Source organism: Sporisorium graminicola, chromosome SGRAM_6 (assembly GCF_005498985.1).
Source record: "Sporisorium graminicola strain CBS 10092 chromosome SGRAM_6, whole genome shotgun sequence".
NCBI classification, from domain to species: Eukaryota; Fungi; Basidiomycota; class Ustilaginomycetes; order Ustilaginales; family Ustilaginaceae; genus Sporisorium; species Sporisorium graminicola.
The window spans coordinates 940,623-964,098 of record NC_043736.1 but is presented as its reverse complement, the minus strand read 5'-3'; the positions used below and the strand labels follow the sequence as shown (position 1 = coordinate 964,098).

General features: G+C 54.4%; 9 protein-coding genes across 9 annotated transcripts; 8 read left to right on the top strand and 1 right to left on the bottom strand.

Annotated features, from left to right (window-relative positions):
* Positions 1-268: 268 nt before the first annotated feature.
* Positions 269-565, bottom strand: EX895_005460 (uncharacterized protein; the record flags this gene model as incomplete). The annotated part of the gene is made up of 2 exons (XM_029886052.1): positions 269-383; positions 465-565. 2 exons carry the CDS (start codon positions 563-565, stop codon positions 269-271), a joined length of 216 nt encoding a protein of 71 aa, XP_029737904.1.
* A 1,544-nt stretch (positions 566-2,109) lies between these two features.
* Positions 2,110-2,670, top strand: EX895_005459 (uncharacterized protein; the record flags this gene model as incomplete). The annotated part of the gene is made up of 1 exon (XM_029886051.1): positions 2,110-2,670. The coding sequence occupies one exon, from the start codon at positions 2,110-2,112 to the stop codon at positions 2,668-2,670; it is 561 nt and encodes a 186-aa protein (XP_029737903.1).
* A 513-nt stretch (positions 2,671-3,183) lies between these two features.
* On the top strand, positions 3,184-4,611 carry EX895_005458 (uncharacterized protein; the record flags this gene model as incomplete). Its single annotated transcript, XM_029886050.1, has 1 exon — positions 3,184-4,611. The coding sequence occupies one exon, from the start codon at positions 3,184-3,186 to the stop codon at positions 4,609-4,611; it is 1,428 nt and encodes a 475-aa protein (XP_029737902.1).
* A 75-nt stretch (positions 4,612-4,686) lies between these two features.
* On the top strand, positions 4,687-5,463 carry EX895_005457 (uncharacterized protein; the record flags this gene model as incomplete). The annotated part of the gene is made up of 1 exon (XM_029886049.1): positions 4,687-5,463. One exon carries the CDS (start codon positions 4,687-4,689, stop codon positions 5,461-5,463), a length of 777 nt encoding a protein of 258 aa, XP_029737901.1.
* A 36-nt stretch (positions 5,464-5,499) lies between these two features.
* Positions 5,500-7,791, top strand: EX895_005456 (uncharacterized protein; the record flags this gene model as incomplete). The annotated part of the gene is made up of 1 exon (XM_029886048.1): positions 5,500-7,791. One exon carries the CDS (start codon positions 5,500-5,502, stop codon positions 7,789-7,791), a length of 2,292 nt encoding a protein of 763 aa, XP_029737900.1.
* Positions 7,792-9,444: 1,653 nt separating this feature from the next.
* Positions 9,445-11,493, top strand: EX895_005455 (uncharacterized protein; the record flags this gene model as incomplete). The annotated part of the gene is made up of 1 exon (XM_029886047.1): positions 9,445-11,493. The coding sequence occupies one exon, from the start codon at positions 9,445-9,447 to the stop codon at positions 11,491-11,493; it is 2,049 nt and encodes a 682-aa protein (XP_029737899.1).
* Positions 11,494-13,334: 1,841 nt separating this feature from the next.
* Positions 13,335-15,349, top strand: EX895_005454 (uncharacterized protein; the record flags this gene model as incomplete). The annotated part of the gene is made up of 5 exons (XM_029886046.1): positions 13,335-13,435; positions 13,517-13,561; positions 13,631-14,093; positions 14,216-14,934; positions 15,022-15,349. The coding sequence occupies 5 exons, from the start codon at positions 13,335-13,337 to the stop codon at positions 15,347-15,349; spliced, it is 1,656 nt and encodes a 551-aa protein (XP_029737898.1).
* An 813-nt stretch (positions 15,350-16,162) lies between these two features.
* On the top strand, positions 16,163-17,041 carry EX895_005453 (uncharacterized protein; the record flags this gene model as incomplete). The annotated part of the gene is made up of 1 exon (XM_029886045.1): positions 16,163-17,041. The coding sequence occupies one exon, from the start codon at positions 16,163-16,165 to the stop codon at positions 17,039-17,041; it is 879 nt and encodes a 292-aa protein (XP_029737897.1).
* A 174-nt stretch (positions 17,042-17,215) lies between these two features.
* On the top strand, positions 17,216-17,560 carry EX895_005452 (uncharacterized protein; the record flags this gene model as incomplete). Its single annotated transcript, XM_029886044.1, has 1 exon — positions 17,216-17,560. One exon carries the CDS (start codon positions 17,216-17,218, stop codon positions 17,558-17,560), a length of 345 nt encoding a protein of 114 aa, XP_029737896.1.
* Positions 17,561-23,476: the final 5,916 nt, after the last annotated feature.

Below are 23,476 nucleotides of genomic sequence, written 5' to 3'. Positions count from 1 at the left end.
AGTGGGAAGAAGTTTCAGATGAAGAGTGAACATGATATCGTTGGTGTGCGACCTTACACGGTCAAGATGGAGCTCCTAGTCGTCTGGCTCGCTATTTTAGTCGCCGCACGCACCATTGAAGATGAACACGGCCTTCAACACATGGATAGTAGGAAGCTACCAAATCCCCGAGCTGAATATTGCGACAACAACACATACGGAATCCAACAATCTGATCAAAATCTTAAACGCTGTTTGCCATGGCATCGTTCCGTCCAGTTGGCCGCTGTTAGTTGAACGAGTTGGGAACACCTTTCTCGCCCAGAAATCGTTTGCCCTCATCACTAACATGCAACACAAATGCGATCAGATCCTCCCACTTTGTATACGGATGCACGACCAGCCTGAAAGGAAGCCAAAGTATCGATTTGGTCAGCAAAACAAGTCAGCGAGCTAGATTCTGTTGGGAAAGTACGGCCATTCACCTCATGTACAGATCCTCCGTGCCAGGGACGGGAGCAAAGTCGACGGCGAATCGTGTTTTTGGAAGACTCTTGTGGATGTGCTTGACGCATGCATTCTGCATCTTTTCCAAGCCGGGACAGACAGGGCGAAAGAGAACTTGGAGAAAAGGCGGCGAAGGTACAGGAGCAAGTTGCAGTCGCAGCGTGTGTGCGTTGTCTCGTAGATACTGTCGAAGGTTCTCGGCTTGTTGTAAGGTTTTTGTGATGCGTTGGTCGAAGCCGTGAGATCCATGTCGTTTCCATGCTAGGTAAATTTGAATGCGTCGGGTCTTCGGCCACAGCCTAAAGTTTTTGTTGCTTGATCCAGTGCAGAGGTGACTCGTGTTGCTGCTTCCGCCTTCTCTTTGTGCGAAAGTTTTGCCATGTCAGTAGATTTCTCCATTTGGCCACTGTGAAACAGGTAAGGAGCTTCGATCTGCAACTTTTCCGCCAGCTTCCTGTTTCGAAACAGCAAGAAACTACACTGATGCAGTATGCCAAGAGGCTTGTGGGGGTTGATGGTGATAGTATCTGCCAAATGACTTTGCGAGAACACCGATCGTGTCAGGGAAGAAAAAATCGCAGGTCATCCCCATGACGCATCGATGTGCAACCAGAGTCCGTACTGTTGGCAAATGGGTGCTATGGTCGAAAGGTCGTCAAAAGCACCTAGTACCGTGGTGCCTGCTGTAGCACATACGAACAGCGGCAGATGACCAGAGTCAATTGCTTGTTGGACGGCTTTCTGCAGCAATTGGGGTGACATTCTGCCGAGATTGTCACAACTAACCTTGACAACTAAGTCAGTTCCCAAACCGCATGCAACGGCCGATTGATCTATAGAGTAATGGCAGTGCTCGCTGGTGAAGATCAAGACCTTGGGCAGGGCGTGAGTTGGCGTGTCTTGGGCGCGCAACAGGTCGGTGTAGATTCCAGCAAGACCATTGCGGCGAAAGCTGGGAAAGCGTGAAGTGAGGCAGGTTTGAAGCGCGAGCGTGTTTGATGCGCTTCCTCCGGGCATTGTTGCCCCATCGCATTGGTCCTGTTACAGAAAGAGGAAGAAGCGTGGTTGGTACGTTTGAGCTGAACCGTGCTGAATCCGGAGGTTGAGTGATCAACTTACTGGATCCCAACAAAAAAGCTGTCCAAGTTGCTTGACACAGAAAGCTTCGACCTGAGCAAAGAAAGGGTTGGCGGACTCCACATGGCCACTGGCATAGGAGCATGCTACCACCATATCACCGACCACACCCACCGGATCAGATCGACTATATAGCTATGAATCCAAACGCCAGCTTTTCAGTCGGTTGGTAAGTACTGCTCGCTGTGGAGGGAACGATTGGAAAGGAGACTCACCTTTTCCCAGAAGCGGCCCTGAAGAGCGGTATAAGGGTTCAAAGTTCAGTTGTCTGTATCACAAAGGTCCAGGCCAACAGCGGTTCTGGATGAACTCACCGTCCATGGATTAACGCTCCTGCGAAGCGCCTCTTCTATCTCTGTAGATATCTCTGTTTAGAATTCGCAAAATAATCGTTGCCGTTGGTGGCCTAGACTGTCAGTCTAGCGCTTTCAACTCGCTCTGCAGACGTTTGCCCACTCACCTTGGCGCGAACATCCGCTGTCCGAGATGCTGCTGTACTCTGGCGGAGGCGCCACAGAAGCTTCTGTTTGGAGTGTTCTTCATCGCGTTACACCTCAAGATTTTGGGCACGGTCAAGGCAAGGCGGCCTTGATTCCTTACGGCAAGCCCATGTACAATCAGACCATGTTTGTGCTCCAGCAGACCGATGCTGATCATCAGACTTGGCATCACGCACCCTCGCTTGTCCCAGGGAAGCTTTTCATTGGTGGACTCGGGCTTGCAAAGGGCTATACCGATGTGGACAAGACGCGTTCCGCCTTCATCGAAATTCCTGGTCTCGGACGTCTTTACGATACAGGAGATATTGTTCGCTTCCTGCCATCAGGCGATCTTGAGTTCTTGGGTCGTCGCGATCTTCAAGTCAAGATCCGTGGACATCGAATCGAGCTAGAAGAGATCAACTTCCGACTGAAGCAGATCCCTGGCGTTCACGATTGCGCCATCAAAGTCATTGATGGACAGCTTGTCGGATTCGCTGTTCCTCGCAACGACATGCCAACGGTCAACGAGTACGGTGGTGTGCGACTCTTATCGGATGACTTGTAGCGTCTGGCTCTGAAGCAGACAGCGGAAGTCGACGACAGCATCCTTCGAGCCATCAACCCTGATCAGGACCGCTGCGTCAGCTTCTCGCTCGACATCGCCCCAGAGACATTTCAGCTGGTTCAGTCGCGTCGCAGTCATTACAAGTTTGACAAACAGCCTCCTTCCATCGAGACTGTAGCTCGCGCTCACGGTCGAGCTCATCATCTGGCAGCCTCGACCTTCGATTTCGAATCACTTTCAGCAAACTTGCCTTCAAGCCGCACACTGTCACTCGAGCACGTTCTTTCGACGCTCACCGCTCTTGTCGGCCAACGCAAGGAATCAGGATCTTTCAAGTACCGTTATCCCTCGGCCGGAGGCACTTACAGTGTGCAACTTCTCTTGCAGCTTTGCAACATTGATGGAGCTCAAGATGGCGTCTACCTCGTTGACCAGAAAGTCGGAAGCATCCTGCTTCTTTCTGACAAGATTTGTTTCGATTCACCAGAGCGACTGGAGAGCCACGCTGAGCTGATGTTCGTCAGTCACCTCCCTGCCATTGCGCCATTGTACGGAGATGCTACTCCCCTCTTTACTCAGTTTGAGAAGGGATACATGCTCGGCTCTATGGCTGATGCGGCTTGCAAGCACGGTCTGCGCTTCCACCTAGAGCCAACAGCGAACGAGGTTACTTCAAGGTCGGAGCATCTGAAGCTCATTTCGGAGTTGGGTCTAGACCGCAGTCAGTACCTCGCGCTTGGTGGCGCAGTGCTCTTTGCTCCATCTTTCAATTCAGCCTCACGCTGCAAAATTGGCAAAGTTGACGTCTCCTTCGAAAACAAGATCCGTGCTTTCGATATCGAATCGTCGAGCCGTAGGGGCGATCTCACCTTGAAGGAAATCAAGGTAGACTGGGATCTGTCAAAGCAGCCGCTTGCTTTCCATCACAATGCCTCTCTGCTGCAAGCTGCTACAAGTGTTGTCACTGTGGCTTCCTCAGAGAGTCCTGTCATGTCTGCTGTCTTTGCCCAGCTATTCATGGAGGTCGGGATCTCAAGTTCGTCCGAGGACACGCCTTCATTGGGATGGACTCAAAGTCCGTGGATCTGCGATGACTGGGCCTCTTCGTTCGAAGAAGGATTTGGTTGTAAGCACGATATTATCTTGCTCGGTGGCATCGTGTCAACGGAGGAGGACAAAACGCAGCCGAACTTTAATCCGCTTGAGTTGGCAAACGAGCAGCTGTCCAAGTCACTGCCAGCATACATGCTCCTCTCTTCGCTAATGCCCATCTTCGGAGGTCTTCCACTCTCTGGAAATGGCAAGATCGATCACACCAAGCTGCTCGAGCTACACAACGCGTACGCAGCAACGACGGGCGCGCAAAACAGCGCCGATGGCCAGTATCCAGAAACACCTCAGGAAGTTGGCATCGCTCAAGCTATAGCCGAGGCATTGGACGTTCCTGTCGCTTCAATCTTGCTCAACTCGAGCTTCTTCCAGCTCGGTGGCAACTCGCTGTCTTCCATCAAGCTGCAGGGCCTTCTTCGTCAGCATCTTGATGCAGAACTGGACCTCAAGACAATCTTCCGTCAGCCGACGGTCAAGGGCATTGATGCAGCCATTTCAAAGGTCCGTGGCACGATCACCTCGAACTCAAAGCAAAGCAGCGCTTCTTCGCTCTCGGTCATGGCCCGATTGGAAGGACCCGAGCATCAGCACGAACCTTTCCCTCTGACTGCGATCCAGGAGGCGTATCTCTTAGGACGTAGTTCCGCCTTCACCCTCGGTAACATTGCCACTCACGCCTATTTGGAGTTCGAAACGCCTTCTAGCATGACACCGAAGCACCTGACGACGATCATTCATGCTCTCGTTAAAAGTCATGATGCTCTGCGTCTGGTTTTCGACTTTGATACTCAGATGCAACGCGTGCTGGATATCGACGAGCTTCCACAATGAGAAGTCGACTACATCGATGTCACCGAGGAGTCCAACGAGGTCGCTCTTTCAGTGCGCAACTCGATTCGTGACGAGATGAGCCATCAAGTCCTGGCCCCGGACCAGTGGCCTCTGTTTGACATTCGCCTATCACGAGCCTCAGAGCAAAACTCAAGCGCAGAAGGGGACCAGTCACCTCCTCTGATCATGCATGTTTCGCTCGACATGCTGATCATGGACTTTTTCTCGTCTGCGATCCTCGCTGGCGATCTCGTCGAAGCTTTCAAACAGCTCAACAGTCGGGGACAAATCGAGATGGAGACGCCACCGGTCACCTTCAGACAATTTGTCGTCTCGGAACACAAACGTCGAGAGGACGTTGTTGCCAACTCGGACCGCGAGTACTGGCTGTCGCGCGCCAACGACTTTCCACTCAGTGGACCCGATCTTCCTTTGGCAAAGCACGTGGATGCCATCAAGACGCCCAAGTTCCGCAAGATCGAAGCTGTTTTGCCTCGCTCGCAAATGGAGGCTTTCGAAGCCAATGCAGCAGCAGCTGGCGTGACTGCCTCGGCTGCCATTGCTACAGCCTTTGGACGTGTGTTGACGAGGTACTCGGAGACGACGACCAACTTTGCCATCAATCTCACCGTCTTCTCGCGTCCGGCCGAGTATGTAGGAATTGATCAGGTCATGGGTGACTTTACCACGTCCATCCTGCCCAACTACGACGACCAAATCCGAACGGCAGCTTCCACGAGCGGCAGCTCTGCATCCTTTGCGACTCGAGCTAGTCGATTGAATCTTCAACTTCTAGATGACGTTGGTCACGCCAGTGGTTTCTCTGGTATCGAGTTCGCACGCCACCTCTGAAGCAAAACGGGTCAAGACGTTGTTTACCCGGTGGTGATGACGTGCGTTCTGAGCGACTTTGGAGCATCGCACTCGCTTCGTGTTATTCAGAATTTGCTCGGAGACGTGACCTATTCGGTGTCTCAAACTCCGCAAGTCTCGATCGACTTCCAGTGCGTCCGCAAGACCAACGGAGTTTTGTCGGTGCGCTGGGACTACTTGCAAGATCTTTTCCACGACGGCTTCATTGACGAAGCGCACGCAGCCTTTGTGCACATTCTTACACAGCACGCCGAGGATAAGCATGCATGGTCAAAGAATGTTTCGCCAGACATCGACCTTGTTCGAAACGAGAATGTCATCCAGCGACTCGAAGCAAACAACACTTTGCCCCTCACCACCAATGCTTTGCCCACGTCAAACTTTCCGCTTCTTCACACAGGCTTCCTTCGACACCTCTCAACATCACACGAACGGATCTGCATCACGGATGCCTTTGAAACGGTGACATACCTCCAGCTCGCCATCGCCGTCCATGACACTCTCTCTAAGCTGAAGGAGGCTGGTGTTGTTACAGGAGACCGAGTGGCGGTGCTTATGCCTAAGAGCTGGCAGCAAGCGGCTGCGTGCTTGGCGCTTCTCTCACATGGATGCAGCTACGTGCCCGTCAAAATCTCTCAACCTCGTGCTCGCATCGAGACGATCTTGAGCGAGGCACAGTGTGCTGCTGTGGTCACGAACGCAGCGGCGGTGGAACAGCTGTCATACGTGCAGCTCCCTGTCATCGCAATCAAGTCTGCCGACACCTTGTCATCCAACGGATCGTCGTCAGAGGAACTTGCTACGCAGCTTCTGGACATGGCCGAGTCCATCGATCCCAACAGCGAAGCATACGTAATCTTCACGTCGGGAAGCACCGGCAAGCCCAAGGGTGTCCGCATGAGCCATGCTGCAGCCATGAATACGATCAATGATCTGTTGATCCGCTGGAACTGCCACTCCAATGACGTCTTCTTTGGACTGGCGAATCTCAGCTTCGACTTGTCGGTTTTTGATCTGTTTGCCAGTCTGACGGTGGGGGAACACCTCGTTCTTCCTTCTGGCAAAGTTGATACTAATGAATGGGCTCACTTGGTCCAATCACACGGCGTGGCAATCTGGAACTCGGTACCCATGCACATTCTGATGGTGATGGCTGCCTTGGCCGACGACGATGGTCCAGAAAACAGCGACGCATTTAGTAGTGCGGTGTTGGAAAGTGTACGCATTCGCCTCCTGTCTGGTGACAAGGTACCTGTTGATGCTGTTCAGACGCTGCCAAAGGCGCTGCCAGACATGGACATCTACAGTGGTGGTGGCGCTACCGAGGCAGGCATCTGGTCGATCTTGTACCCCATCAGTCGGCAATTGGAGGAAGGCGCCATGTTTGTTCCGTACGGCCGATCGATGCACAACCAGTCTTTCTATGTGCTCAATTCCCAACTCGAACCCTGTCCGACATTCGTGGCTGGTCAGCTTTTTATCGGCAGTGACAGTCTTGCGCTAGGATACACGGACACTCAGCAGACTCGCAAAGCGTTCATCTATATCGACATTGACGGATCAGGGCCTCAGAGGCTGTATCGAACCGCCGACTTTGGTCGCTTCCTCGCGAGCGGTGACATCCAGATCCTCGGTAGGAAGGACGACCAGATCAAGATCCGTGGACACCGTGTCGAGCTTGGTGAGATCGAGACGCGTATCCTCGAAATTCCAGGCATTCTCGAGGCGGTAGTGGTACTCAACAGCGGTGCAAGTCCAGCTGACGTTTTGTTGCATGCCTTTGTCACTCAGGCGCATAGCGATGAAGTACAGCCGATGACCGACATCGAAATTCGTCACTGTCTCGAATCAAGTTTGCCGCGCTACATGATCCCTTCTAGCATTTCGATCGTCGACAAGCTCCAAATTTCGGCCAACGGCAAAGTGGATCGAAAGTCGCTCGCATCGAAGGTGAGCAAGGCTCACGAAGTCGAAGCTGCCGAACAGGACCAGCAGAAGCAGGCACATATCGAGCCTCCCAGCAACAACGTGGAACGCTCGATCCGCGCTATTTGGGCCAACATTCTCAAGATGGATGCTGTGCTGATTGGATGCGACCAAGACTTTTTCTCTTTGGGAGGCAACTCTTTATCGGCGGTGCGTGTGCTGACAACTGTCAAGGTCGACGTGACTGCCATCCTGCAACATCCCACAGTACAATCGGTTGCACTTCACATCTGCAAGCTCGGCGTAGACGTCAATTCGCCTGAAGTGATCCCCTCCGCCAAGAACGGGCCCAGCTGGTCGAGTCTGTTCTCGCGCCCATAGCAGCATGATTCTCAAATCGCCGCTTTCCTTCTTCGTTTCTTTTGTGGTGTAAGTATGAGTGTTCTTCCTTTTTCTCGTTCTACATGGGACACAGTGTTTGGTATCTGTAAATATCAAATTGTCTTTCGTCTTTGAGTTCGGCCTTTGAAATGCTTCTGGTGCGTCCAACCCTGTGCCTATTATCGTCTGTGAACATGGCAAAGGTCACGATAGTCGACCGTCAAAACCTCGCCAAGGAATGTCATTTAGGGTCAAGCTATAGAAATTGTGGATACACTGCGCGCGCAAGGCAACGCAAGGCAATGTGACCCTTCTCAGACACGCCCCGAGCAGAATTTGTCCGTGAATTTCCCCAGATTTTTCTTTTCCTTTTTGGCGGGATCTTCCAGACGACTTTCTTCTCGTTTCGACGGCACTCAGGCCACTCGCTCAGTGTGGTGCCCGTGTCAATCTAGCTGCGTGCTGTAGGTCCAGCTGCCTTGCCTTGCCTCGCCTCGACGGCTTGTGGCCTGCTGCTGCGCTTCGGAAGAACAGCGGACGAGGTGTCGGAAAGCGCTCGCCAGGCTTGACGGACCCCGCATTTTTTCTTGTTCTCATTGGTCGGTGCGGCCTCGATGGGACGGCATCGGTTATGCCCAACTTTGTTCGTCGACAATGACTTGGCTTCTGCGGCAGCTCTTTCCGTTTCTGCAACCGATGTGCTGCAGCTTGCGACTCTGCCTGCGAGCAACGCAATTCACTGCGTCAGTCATGGAAGCCGACATTCGCACACCACTTCGCCCGTCTCGACATGGCCGTTGCTTCAAATTTGTTTCGTTCCGTCCGAGCAAGGCGCATTTGCAAAGCTTATTCGATGAGTAAGCATCGTTCTGAGGTGTGATCTCCTATAGGGACCGGCTCAGCGTGCGCATCTCAAGGCTGTGATGAGCGTTTGATCGTGGCAAGTGGGCTGGGAATGTGAGCGCTTCGGAAGAGCAGAACCGAATGCGATCGACTCGGTGCCCCAAGCTTTTCTTCCTGTGCGCCGCTCACCAAGTTGCATCCCCTTTCTTTCAACCATCACACAAGAGCAGCTTTCTTCCCGCACCACCTCTTCCACTTCCGCTCTTCCCGCAAACAAAGGCGCAAGGCCTCTCTTGGCAGTGTGTCTGCGCAGTGCACATTTCCTTTCCTCATCTGCTACAGCTGTCGACGCCTTGGGACGAGCCATTTGCATGGACAGTCGAGCACGTGTTGCTGTCTCAGAGTCTGCCGCGCAGTCGTAGTCGCAGCGGTGGTCCATACCCACGCTTATCATAAATATGTCGAGCACACTCCGCACACCCTCCTGCCCGTCTTCTAAGCTCTCGCCAGAACCCGACTCGACATTTCATTCGGTCAATCTCAGCAAGCGGAGCTCTGCAACTTCGTCGGCGCCGTTCCGACTCTGAGCTGTTGCTTCTCCACTCAGAGACGAGTCCAGCTCGCCTGAACCCATACCTTGAACTGCGTTTTCTCGACCTTTCACTCGGCAAGCGGCACATGCGGCTGGGCTAGAGCTTTCCCCGCCATTCGATATCTGTCGGCATTACCGTCGCTCACCTTCACCTCCTGTCCTGTCACAACATCTTCCACGATAGCTTGCGGCTGTCGTCATTCCAGGTGCGTCAAGCTATGGTTGCCAAAATCTACTTTGATCCGCCTCTGTGGTTGCAGCGACAGTCGTGGGTGCTGGGCAAGCTCAGGCAGGAGCGATCCGATTCGGTCGTCGATGTCGGCTGTTCCAACGGTGTTCTGCTGTCCGCTTTGATGCAACCAGCCTTTCAACTCGATCAGTTCCCTGTCCATCGCTTCCCCGCTCTCGCCCTTCCCGAGAAAGCTGCGGGCGATACCAAACAGGTCGGGGACGATGCTGCAAGCGAAGCTCTGCTCTCTTCTCGTCACTGGATCTACAGTCCCAACGACATCGTTCTTTCCCGTCTTATCGGTATCGACGTCGAACGCAAGGTGCTTGATAATGCTAGATCGAGCCTGTCGCTTCATGGCCTAGCTCTCGCCAAGAACCGTCCACACTGGAAGTCGCTCGACGTTCGCCTCTTTCATGGCTCGGTCGAGACAGAGAACGAGACGCTTGATGACTACGATGCCTTTGTTGCGACCGAGATCATCGAGCATCTCGACGAGGCAGCTCTGCAACGATTTGCGCCCAACATCTTTGGCAAGTACCGCCCTCGCATCGTCCTCGTCACCACCCCCAACTACTGCTTCAATGACAATTTTGGTCAAGATCTCACCACCCGTCCTGGCTTCCCCGACCCTACGGGACGTACCGACCGTGTCTTCCGCCATGAGGACCACAAGTTCGAATTCACCCCGGACGAGTTCAAGAAATGGTGTGCGACCATTGCAGACGATTTTGGCTATCAAGTGCAGGTCCAAGGGATCGGACCCGGCATCTACCGAGTGCCCAAGGAGGAAATGGTGCCACCTGTGCCTCCTGAGCAAGGTGCCAAGGTCTGGAAGGCTTCTCGTCCTCGCGCCACTTCTAAGGCTGATGAGAGGCTTCGCTATGCAACGCAGGGGGCCTTTTTTGTTCGCCACTCTGTCAACACGTTGTCAGCGGGGCGCCTCCAGCAAGTCCAGGACAACCACAGTGGATCGTCGCACCCTTTCTCGGACCGATTCTTGCAGACACGCTCGGTGCCCAAGCCGCCAGTCGAGACTCGAGTGCACGACATCTTCGATGAAGCCATCAGTCGCGATGGCGATGAAGATGAAGAGGATGGCGACGAGCGTGGCAGATCTGGTCGACGCGCACGTAGTCGACGCACCGAGAACCTTCCTTTCCTCAGCATCCCTTCGCCGCAGACGCCCATCCATTCTACGTTCCCACCCGCATCCGATCCGATCGCTGCCGCAGCACTAGCGGCATCGGAAGTAGCAGCAGGTAGCGCTCCAACTACGCCGTTCACAGGGCACCAACTAGTGTGGAGCCACCGGTACGGCTGCTCGCTCCCCTCGTCGCAGTTAGCTTCGACCGGCAAGCGCAAGATTCAGTCCGCTGTGGCTTTGGGAGCCGACCACATTCTTAGAATTGTAGTGGAGAAGCAGCGCCAGCTGTATGTGCATGCACAATGGCATGGTGACGATGGAGCGTCGTCGGAGGCTGGAATCGGCAAAGAAGCTGTTGCCAAGCTGTGGGACGTTTGGAGCGACGACGAAGTGCGAGCCGCTTGTGCTGGTCGCATTGCTGTCTTGCTTGACGCTCTGCGACTCGTCGCTCCGGATGCTGAAGCCGGGCTGCCCGAGATGACTGTCGACAGTACAAAGAGAGCCAGTGGGCTGCCCACCAGTGCTGTTGCTGTTGGCGAACGCGAAACCACGACCGTAGGCTCTGATGGAACCAAATGGGGGCTCCGCGTCCAGACGGTCCGTCACAACAACGTCTCTGCAAGCGCCACCTCGCCCGGCCACGACTTTGTCGAGTCCGAGCTCTTCCTCGTCTACACGCATCCCGACGTTGCGCGCTGGCAAGCCTCGATCGACGAAGCGCGAAAGTGGGTGCCGCGCGATTTGGCCTCGTCGCGTTGGATCCGCAGCAGCAACAACGGTGGTGGACCCGCACGTCGAAGCAGTTCGATGTCCGGCAACGGGGTCAGCCCGGCACAGGAAGGAGTCAAGCCGCTCAAGGACGCTTCGACTCTCAATCCGACGTGGGAGTGAGCTTCAGCGCACCACCTAAGAGACAGCATTCCCCAGCCGTCACCACCGCTCCCACCTCTCAAAAGCATACCACAGACTCTCAAAAAATCTTTCGACGCATGCTCTCACCTGGCTTACCCCCTCACCCACCCCACACATGTAACACTTTCACACATCGATAGCATCCTGTACGAAAATCTTGTCGAAATGACATGCCTAAAAAGCAAGTCCGATGAGGATTTCTGCCCGGTTGCCCGGTTGCTAAGAACGTTGCACACGACGACCGGATCTAGTCGAGCCGGCAGGGAGTGAGAGTGCGGCGGCAAGGACGGCTTTTTCGTCGCCTAGCCCTAGTTCGTGGCCGTCGCTCGCAGGCGACGGCCGCGGCCGCCCTGCCAAATGTACGGAATCTCACATTGGCCAAAAAAGCCACGGACAGGGGCAAGTACACTGGTATAGTGCGGCGACGGTTTGAAATTTCGGACGGCCGCGACGCGTGAATTTGTTTGAAATTGGGACACTGGTGAAGTGCGCCACGGCGCAATCCAACTTTTTGGCAGGCGACGGCCGGCCGTCGCTTCAGAGCGGCCGTCGCTCGGCGGACACCAAGTGTGCTACGGCTGCCCAGCCCTTTTTGGCAGGTGACGGCGACGGCCGGCCGTAGCCTGACACTGCTCAAGGGACCGGCGGCCAAATTGCACCCTGAAGAAAGGGTGCTACGGCCACGTCCGTTGACCAGCTGGCTGTCCGCTGCCGCACCTGATCCTAAGTTCCCGCACCGCACACGCAATGAGTGACCAGACCAAAGACTGTGGAGAGCCTGGTTTGAGACCTGAAACCTAGCAAGAGGGATGCCCAAGCAATAGGTCTTCTGTACACTGAGCTAGCACGTCCATGGCCAAGACCAAAGCAACCGCCAAAAGAAATGCAAATCTGCCTACGTGTTTGGTAACTATTTCTTCGGATCTGCTCCCTTTGCATTTAGGGTTATGGTTGCAAAAATAAGGACAAGAAAAGACGCGCATAATTAGACCCCAAGGTTGCAGCCACTGTTGGCCACCATTGGCCACAGCCAGCAACTCTGAATGGGCAGGGGGCCCACACATTCAACGGCCTGTGGTCACAAAGGGTGCCAAACAAAGGATGGGAACTTTGCCTTTCTGCTGCTCCCACGTTCCGCTGAGGCTGCTTTGTGTTTGGGCCTGCAGACTGTAGCAGACTGCTTTGAGGATCGGCATCCATTGTCTTGCGGTCCATGGGAGCAAACAGACAAAGGGGCACCAAATGTTTGTGAGAAAATGTCCCAAAGAAGGCAAACAAGAAACTGTTTGTCTATAGAGTCAAGGAAGAAGTTTGAAAATTGAGAATAGATCTATATTCCAATTCAAGAAAAGAGAAAAAAAATCACCGAACGTGGATCCTTCTTGCAGCTGGCCACCGTACCTCAAAGACACCTTGTGAAATAGGGAAGGAGCAAGTGAAAGGGATCGCATGCACTTGGATGACCGTTGTGGACGTTGGCATTCTCTGCCTTTTGTCTGCTCTGCATACTGTAGTTCCTTTGAGATCGAGGTAGAAGGAGTATTTCTGAAAGCATTGATCGGTTTGTGGTCACTGTGGGTACAGTCTGACTATGATGGACTTACCGTGCACCTATGGGCCCAATGGGGGTGGTAGCAATGCTCCTTTGTCAGTGTTGCCTGGGAGTGTGCGTAATATGGTTCTCTGCCAAGCAATTCCTAGCACTGCTGAGCAAGATGGGGAAGAGGATATATGTTTCCTGTCGTTTGCTCATGGACGGACAGAGACTCATCGCTCACCGCCCACTGCTCTCCACTACCTGGCTCCCGCCGTTCTCCACCATGTCGCAAGTCTCGAACTGTGCTGACGCTGCCATTGGCGCCGCCGGCAACTTCAACACGCAGCGTTCGGTGATTTTGGTCTGCGGCTCTCCAGGTGAGAGGTATGTATTTCCACGCGTCACCAGGCATGCTCGAAGATTTGGCTTGGACTGACACTCCTTGACGTTTCCGGCTGGATCCAGTCCTACGGTCCAACCTGCTGCCATCCGTGCTGCCCACATCACGCAGTTGTAGACCTTCCACCTGCGGCTGGTCCCTCATCCAACCATTCCGGTCTGCACGCGCATTGACTGCAGCCACAGACTTGCGCTGGTTCCGTCGGTGAGGGACATCAGCGCTCACATCAAGCAGTACCACTTGTATACGCTGGATGACAGCAAGCTGGCTATTCTCAAGCGTCTTCTGGAAGAAGAGCTGGACCTGGAGCATCCGTCCATGGTGGAGGTCAAGAAGGAACTTCTGCCAGTGCCGTACATTCCTGAGCTGGACATCAGCTACGATGGCCGCCACTGCATGGTGTGCCCGTACAGCGTCAAGAGCAGGTTGGCCATCAAAGAGCATGCTCAGCAGCATGAGCACGCTGCTGGCGCCATCAAGCACGATCGTAACGATGCCAATCAGCTCTTCTGGTCCAGCAGCTTCCGCCGCTACGTGCACGCCAGTCATCCCACCTTCTTACAGGCACCGCCGCAGCTGCCGCCTGCAGCACTCCGTACGGCAATGTCTGCAGACAAGCTGGACGGTGCGGCCAAGGCCAAGGTGAGCGCCGTCCTCCAGACGGACAAGGAGCTGCTCCACGGTGCTGGTCTTCTCACCCTGCAGATTCAGCCGCGGGAGTACACTGGCAACCTTGGCCCATGGCGCGTGCCCTGGACTGGCAGATGTACTGGGCTGGCAAGCCCACCACCGCCCTTGGCCTCCTAGGTGGTGAGCCCAAGAATTGGAGAGGTGCCCACCGCTACGGAGCGCACTGGGTGTACACTGCTGGCAAGAAGGTGGCAGCAGAGTGGATGAGTGGGCTGCTCAATGCCAGCCGCAAGACGCAGACCACCTTCCATGCTCATGGTCCTGATTCCAGCAAGCCATACAGCCTCAGCAAGGACACCGTCAAGAAGCGTGCAGAGCTGTGGGCGCGCATGCTGGCACTGGTATTCCACCTCTTCTTTGATGGTGACGATGCTGGCTACTATGGCAAAGCAGAGCCATACGCTCACCATGGCCTGGATGTAGAGCTGGAGGATGCCCTTCTGCAGCTGCGGGACTTCTACGGCAGCATGGAGGAGGAAGATGGCTGCGCTAAACCTGTGGTCACAGAGGAAGCAGAGGCACTGCTTCTCCAGCTGTCTGTCCTGCTGGTCACGCAAGAGCCGGTGGACTTTGGACATACAGAGCAGCTCACCCTCTCACGCCGCTTCCTTCACTTGTGCGTCAGCGCTGACGGCACCCTGAAGCCTGTCAGCGCTGCCACCTCTGCCATTGCGGTCTTGGAGTTCTGCATCCGCAGTGTGCTGCATGAGCACCTCCTTCACGCAGAGCACGGTATGCTTGCCCACCAAGATGCAGCTGGCAAGATGGCGAAGGTGGACAGCATCCTCCAGCAGTAAGTCTACCACAACAGCCACTCTGCCAGCGCACATATACAGTCTCTCCACTGCTTTGGCAAAGCGCTGGCGCATGATGACGGCAGCAGCTTTGCATTCCTCTGGAGCAAGGATCTTGCCACCGCCACCTTTGGCCTGGAGGAGATTGCAGTGGAGCGGCTTCCTGCTCTGATGCATGGTGCATTGCAGCAAGCAGATGAGCGCCTGGCAGAGCTACGTCTTCTGGTCAACGCCAAAAAGGCCAACATGGTCGATCTGGCCCTGGTGCGGGACAACATCTGCAACATGCGCCCTGGCTTCAGTGTGGCTGATGCGTGCCTGGAGCCGCCAACGCTGCCCAGCATCCTCTGCCGTGCAGTCACTGGCCCTGCCCCAGCAGCCTCTCTGCCGCTGCTCGAATCCAGTTTCGAATAGCTGCTAGACCTGTACGGCGTTCAAAGAGGCTCATCTTTCAAGCCGACTCGATTGCCAGGGTTTTCCCTTTTCGGTAAAACCTTGCGTTTCTCAAGCCGGTTCCCATCCTTCCGCCTCCCGCCCCTCCTCCCTCATGGACCGGTTTTGCTGTCTTTCTCTTCTTCATTCCTCTCCCGGTCTGGCATCTCTAACTCCAAAGGTCACTACTGGCTCCACCCTTCAACCTTGACAACCTGGAGCTCGACCGCTCGACTCTGCTCCCACGCCACTTCAAAAGGGTCTCAAGGGTGCTTTGTGCCTCGATGGCAGCACCGAAATGTGTGCAATTCGCCTCTGCACCGCATCGAACCAGCCTCTTGTGCGCGCACGCTGCAAGCTCGGAGGACTCTGCTTGCACTAGTATCGATCGACTTTCCTTAAAAGGTCGGCCGGCTGACCTCAAAATTCGGATCTGTTCCCATTCGTCTCGCAACCAAGCCAAACTCAGTAAGTGCCTTCTCTGTGTGCTTCTGCTGCTACTCTGTTGCCACCACCTTGATCTTCACTCCGAACGCCACTTCGTCGTGCTTGCCGCTGCTGCAAACCCTGACACGAAGGTCGCCACCCACCACCACCATCCCTATTCCACTCTTCGAATCACACTGCGCCCGTCCGATGCGTATCCAATCCAATCCACATCCCATCTTTGCAGCGAAAGCATTCATAAGAGGTTTGCAATTGGTAACTGACGGCCTTGTCCGTTGACTTCAGCATCTTCAACCCACCGTCAGATCCACCAACGACAACCCGTCTCGCCACCACACCTCACACCTGATGCCCTCGATCATGAGACCACCTACCGGAATAAACGACGAAATGCTCGATGCCGAACGGCTTCGACAGATCGCGCGTCGCAAAGAGCAGAATCGCAAAGCGCAACGGCGACGCCGCGAACGCAAAGAGGAGTACACCATGCAGCTGGAGGCGCAACTGGCAGCCTTGAACCGTCGATCTCAGGCCCAAGAGGAAGAGTCTCATTACCTCAGGGAGGCGCTTGCCCGCATGCGAACCCAGAAGCTGACGCTCGCCGAACAGAATGCTCGGATTCGCCAGGCTGTACCCTCGATGCAGTTTCCGCATCCTCTGCCTCAGCGCGCTTCCATCGACCTCGGCGTTGACCACTTTGCACGTCTCAACTGCAACCGCTCTCAAAGCACCACAGCTACCGTGATGGCCCCCTTTACCTCCAACCATAACGTCGCTGCGCCGTGTGCCACCTCGTCTCAGCAGCCTATGGCTTCTGCCCATGCGCCATTTGAACCTACCATTGCTCCTGGTACTACGAGCCACCTTCCGATTTCGGTGGCGTCTACTCTTGCAGGTGCATCTTCTCTTGCCGGCGGAATGGCAGTGCCACAGCCCGAGCCTATCGAGGATATCGCCATGTCTCGATCGGACGATGCCATCCACACGAGTTCCACGACGCCCGTGACGCAGCAACGTGACGACTTTGTCACCAGCCCTTTTGATCTGAGAGTCAATTTCTCCTGTCACGACAGTGGACAGACCGAGTTGACCATGCCACCCGAATTTTCCGAGGCCGAGGGCGGTTCCGCCACCAAGATTCGACGTGTGTCCGACTCTGGCAGGGTAACCCGGGCAAGTGTTCCCACTTCTCCGGCTCCTTCGGCAGAAATTGCGCTCATTTCATGAAGGACCATGGCGCCGGTCACGACCTCATTTGCTGCTGAGACCAACGTGACACCGTTGCCCACTTCTCTCGACGACGTGATGGCAAGTTGCCTCGAAAGCATCCACTTTCTGCCTCAGGCTATCGCCGGCGCCCATTCCACGCAAAAGACCCACTTCGACCACACTTTTTCGTGGATGGCATCGCAAAATAACCCCTCTAGTCAGCTGGCTCTCTCCGACTACCGCAATCCGGCCTTGTCGAGCATCTCGAAGTCTCTCTGTCTCACGCCAGGCACGCTCGGTCTCGAAAACGCAGTGGCGGGGAGCAATGCTCGTGGAGACGGATGGTCCATTTCGCCCTGGATCAATATGGCTCCGACGCCTTCGGCGGGCATGGCGTCCGACGTTAAACAGACGTCCTCTCCGTCGTATGCCGACAGCCAACGTCTCAAGACGGGCATGGCCTTTGATAACAAAAAGTCGCTCGCCTCTCGTCGTGGATTCTCAGGCAGTCTGCAGCTCGAGACGCGCGTAACATGATCTTTTGCGCTTGGCCACCTCTCTGGGCTGGTAGTTGACCTTCTCGAAACTCGCTAGCATCCCTCGGGTCCTCCACTCTTGAAGCATGGTCTCGTCTCGCTCTTGTACCAGCATTGCCACGGACACTCATTTGTTGCTTTGCACTGTTGCGCACAAGCACTGCTGCTTTCTTTATAGCGAAACCATGATGCGCCTGTGTTGACCAAGGCGTCACCACCGTGTCTGACAGATTCCAACTTCTACTTCTTCGATACACTTCGTCGCCAGCCAATCTCGAAGGTTCTCTGCCAGGCGACTGTGCCGCCGACGGCATCCCTATAGGTGCCCAGGCAGGTTGCACATCCGACAGATAGCTGTGGTTAGGACCGAGATTAAGACTCGCCGTACCTAGCCTCGAATCAGGCGACACCGCTGATGTGGAGGTGCTAGGTATGTTTTCCGATTGTAGACTGTATGCTGGCTCATTCTGATGAGGTTCGTGATGCCCACAATGGTGAGGTATACTCACTTGATAGGAACACCCGTTGACCGGCTGGTTAGCACCGCGAGTCGGACTGCTCACCTCGACAACTCCCAAGGGTGGTGATGGCTGTCCTGATTTCTGACTTGCTCCCTTCATACACCTTCCGTTCCTGCCCGCCTGTTCTAGTCGTGAAAGGAAGAGCTTGAGGATCACAGCCTCGCGCTCGCACATTTCGTCCTTGGCGATGAACCAACCGCTGTGGTACTCTTCCAGATAGTATTCCAGATGAGACTTGAATCGCGCCGAGTCGGGCCCGTTTGGATCCATCACCAGTCCCAGTCCACAGATGAGAAGCGATTGAAACCACCTCTGCGTCCATATGTGCACACGCCAAGCAAGCTGCGAAGCTGCGCTGGTCACCGTTGCGTTGAGATCACTTACGCTGTCCCGCACGACCTCGGCCTGATGCAGAGCTGCATGCAGACACGCTTTCCGGCAAGCGGCAAATCCACCTTCGTTGCCAGTATCGGCCCGCAGCAGATACAGCCGAAGCAGTGCCACGCGTAGACCGTCAATGATGGTGTGGATCAGGTAACGATGCGTCACTAAGAATTCGTGGGTAGAGTCAAGCGACTTGTCGCAACGGATCCCGCCCCGCGTGAGGTCAGCCATGTAGTAAGACGGTAGTGAATTCTGAAAGTCAACAACCTGGTGATCCAGTGTCAGAACGCTTTCGAAACTTATAGGGCAGTCGAGTGTCTGTAGCATTGAGGCAATATGGCCTTCGATCTTCCCCAGCTTGAACCTGAAAAAGATCAAGGTATGCGCTGTCGGAAACTGCATAGGATATTATGGTGGCGCTGCAGCATGTGTTGGCACTGGTCGGTCTGCAGTGGTTTGGTGGTTGAGCGGTTGCGTATCGCAGAAGCGGTCGTCAATCAGTGCTGGCCGTAACGCTGCAATAGCCATTCCTCGATCAATGCAGTAGACAGTAGCCCATGCCCTTCTGCGAAATTCCACGTCCTCGTCCGAAAGCCCAAGTTTGGTCCCGTCTCGATGAAGACCCAGCGAAAAAGCTGTGCGAACCAACATAGCACCCTCGGCCATCGCTTCGCCGTGATGACGGTCCAAGTTGAGAAAGTGGCATGATAGGATCCATGCCAGGATCTGGTCAACATCCTCGCGGCCCATAAACGAGCTCATCAGCAGCGCTTGTCTCCCTGCGTAATGGAATTGTCTGGCAATCTGCGATTCTGACTGCTGTTCGGGGAACAGCACATGTTGTACAGAGAGTGTGGCAATCGCACATACCGCGCAGAGCGCGGCAAATATGTTGATGCTTTGGACGGTGATCTGAGGCTCTGCATTCCAAAAGTTATCCAGAGCATTGCGCACACGAATGTGCGGCATCGGCTGATGGATCCAATCGATCGCCTCAAAGTAATGTCGGATCAAAACCTTGCAGTGCTCGCGACTGATCAACGCGCTAAGAAGCTCGGACGAAGCCGGGGAACGTTGCCCATACTTGCTCATGACCTCATCAATGTCAGAGGAAGCTCACGTGTTGCGCACGGGCAGATCTGCTGGTGTGATTTCGGGAGGACTGCCTGGAAGACAGTCCAGGATTGACGTGATGTGACTCGTAGGACCGCCGTTGTACAAACCCGTCTCAGGATTCAGTCTTGCGCGAGCGTTGTCACGTTCCCTCGTCTGGCGGCGGGTTCGAGAAGTTGAAGATCGATAGGTAAGACTTGCTGTTGGGCCGTGGGGCGCTAGGGAAGATTCAATCCTGCGCGCCATCTCGGGATGATAGGCTTCTAGAAGCTGCTCTATGCGAGCCAGTCTTGACTTGATTTCGTTGTTCTCGCAAGGCGGCGTGCGGAACTCGCATTGCTCCGGGACGTTGCGAGCAACGCAATGCTGACATGGATGTTGGCGATTACACTTTTTCTTGCGACGTTGGCATTCAACACAAGCATAGCAGATGCGATTACTTCCTGCATTCCCATTGAGAACTACTGGAGGACGCGCTGTCGTTGCCCCCGAGGCCTCTTCGCTGTTGATAGCCGGAAAGGGTGGTCTGGCGTGCCTTGTTGAGCTGTCATGTGTTGGATCGACCACTTTTCTCTATTTCGGACCCATGCTGCGACGGGCTCAACGGCCACAAGGAGCCGCTAAAAGTTGGTTCAGTCAGAGCGAGTCAGAGCGTGTATCAAGAAAGGCAAGGATGAAAGAGCTGTAGGCGAGTTTGCGGAAGACAAGGTGAGCTGTAAGGATCGAGTGTCGGATTGGCTCACGCGCGCATTTCAGTCGCGCAGCTTCAATTGATCAGTGTCCCTGACCTTGCTCTCCTTGCCTGGACTGGCGCGACAATAGGGTGTTAGGGTGAGAAGCACAGTCACCCGCAGTAAGCCGCTATTTGTACTTAACCGACATCTTGACACTAATACAGTAATCTCGCGCGGGGGCGCAGGTGTTGAACAGGAGGACGTAACACCATTTTGTAACAAGTGTTGTCTCCATCTCAACTACAGCTTCCTTGCAAACCACGCCAACCATGCAAACCACGCCAATCACACAAACCCCTAACACGCACCACCACCACATTCACGACGACAGCTAGACTTCCCCACCCTTGGCCATTGCCACCCAAATTTTCTTTGATGTCTAGCTTGGCCAGCTGGACGGTCGGAAACCAAGACATTGAGGCATGCCATCGCATTACCAGTTATGTAGATAGCTTGCTTGTCATCAATCAGCAGCCGATCTCTGCCCAGCCACTTTCACCAGAGCACCACAGCCTTCTCATTTGCTTCACAATCGTCTCACTTGATGTTTTCAACTCAACCAATGGCTTATTAGTGTTCTCAAGCTCGTTCTCAACTGTCAAGGACCGGCTGCCTGACTTCCGAGCTCGTAGATAAACTTGACTTGGCTTCGAGGTCGAAAACAGACTCACTGCAAAGATCTCCGGTTTCATCCAATCAACACAGACAGCACCTGGAACTTGGACCACATACTTGCGCACTGTATCTGCCACAGTCACACAGTATAACGGGATAAAGGAAAGGGGTTTTTTTCTGTTTCCTTTTTTTTTTTTTTTTTTTTTTTGGCGAACACCGTTGTTAGGACGAGTGTGTAAGTATTCCGGTTCCTGCGACGATATGCATAATGCGAACGGTGTGAAAAACTGGGTGGGCCCTGCATAAGGTTAAAGTGCTACCTAATGTGCATGCGCGAATGCCACAGACGTTGTTGAAGGAGTGTAAATGTTTTAAGTGACAGATGGATCAAGTGAGATCCCTGTTTGATAGCACTCCGTTAAGCGATGGCTATGATGTAAGGTCCTGGGTCCTGGGTTTGTATGGCGAGCATGAGCACAAGTCCATCACAGCCTACTCTGACCGTCGACCGTTGACTCCCCCTTGGATAGCGGCCAGCAGGGGCGGTCACCAGGCCAAGGGCGGCCATGCCCATACTCTCTACCTAGCTGTGCTGCACTGAAAAGTGGGAATTGGCTGCTAGGCACAGTAGCGGCGTGGGGGAGTGGCGGCCGGCTGTCACCTACCAAAAATGGTGTTGCAGCCGTACTGTGTGAGATCTCGCACATTTGGCAGGGCGGCTGGGGCCGTCGCCAGCCATCGACGGCCACAAACTATGGGTAGGATCAGTCGAATTCGACAGCAAGACCCCGCTGCGTACGAGCTCGGCCCGCCTCGAATCCGAGGCACTTTAGCCTTCGAGCTCAGCTGACTAACGGTTTTGTTCACACGCAATTCAGTCCTGACCGAGGTTCTAAACGATGCGTTGAAGCAAGTTTGTACTGTCGGCGATCTGAACTTCCGCAGAGACACGGTGTCGCCAGCATCATTCGACTAGAAGGACGGGCCTAAATTTCCTGGTCGCCGGCGCGTGCAGACCGGCCCTCCGACCTGTCATCGACTTCGTCGCTGCTGGCGACGCTCGAGCGCAACAGGATCGAGAAAGCTTGGAATCTGGTTCTGTCCACCATCAAGGCAACGCTGTCAAGGACCTGCTCGCCGAAGCATCGCTGAAGGAGAAAAATCTTCCTCGCTCGCTCGAGGCGCTTGATCAGACCTAATTGAGACAGCTCGTCCCTTCGAGACCACCCTTCCATCGCCCTCTCCATAATCGCAAATCCACCTTGATGGAATGCCTTTGGGAGTTGCGTCGCTGTTCTGTGCAACGAACTGACGAATCAACGGTCAAGCTGTGCATATGCCTCGTATACCCTCTTTGCTGCCGACATGTACTTGATCTCTCGGTCGAGGAGCTGACCAAGCACGTCTGTTGTGGCAGCGGCAGTGAAGTTGCTCGGAGCCTCATGTTCCGCCATCGCGCTAACAGTTTGGTTTGAGGCATCGTACAGCAGAAGCGATGAGGTTCGTGCGACACTATGCTGCTTCTTGAAAAGCTTCTGCGGGAAGACTGTATGCCGCCTGCAAGCTTCTTTAGCCACAGCTCTCGCATGTCTCTTCCTGTTTGTTCCTCGACGGTGCCGTTGTTTCGTCGATGCTCCTTGAGACTCTGAAGGCTTTGCAGTGGTTGGCGATCGAGCCGAAGTCTCCGACAGACGAATCTTTTCGGCCCCAATCTATGTGACAGCCACTTATGTAGAACGCTGAACAGAATTTTCGAAGGTAAACTCACCCGATAGCCTTGACCGCGATGCCTGTAGCTGAAGTACTGCGATCGATTGCTAGTCCCTTCCGTATGGACGCCGCTTGCATGAAGGGCACTGAGGACTGCCGCAAAGATGATTGCAACATTCTCTGAGCCGTTCGTAGGTTCAGAAGGCTATACCTACGTTCGAATGGACTCGATGAGTTCGAACACCCCCGGAACCGCTTCGACTTCTTGTGGAGAGACCATGAGCTCGGTGTACAATGGTGTGGCTGAGCAAACGGCAGAGTTGTCAGCATCCATGGTGACAGCAAGTGTGGCGTCCAAGGCAGTTTCCCATCATTACCATCGTCCATCCAACACGCTATGGTTGTTCAGATTGTGCTCACCTTTCCTTATCAAGGTACCGATCATCGCAATGCTTTGCAACCTAGAATCATCCATGCCATCAAAGAAGAGTCCGGATAACGAAAAATGGGCCTTCTGGGATTCTTTAGAGTCTATCCATACTACAATCGCAGCTCCACGACTTGAACACCAACACAGCTCTACGAGGTGCTAGACCAGGAGCTCGACCTGTTCTTCCCAGAAGAAGTATCAAATGACTTGCAAGCGTTGGAAAATGCTCACAAAACCTTCCCACGTCACTTCCGCAAACCGATTATACCATCATACTATAATGAAGATGAACAGTGCGAAGTCCAGCAGGAAGAGTGGGATGCCTACCCCATGGCAGTCGTCGTCGATGTTGAACAGCCACGATACGTTAAATTCTTTCTGGTGGAATGGTTCGATCTGTACCGGCGCGC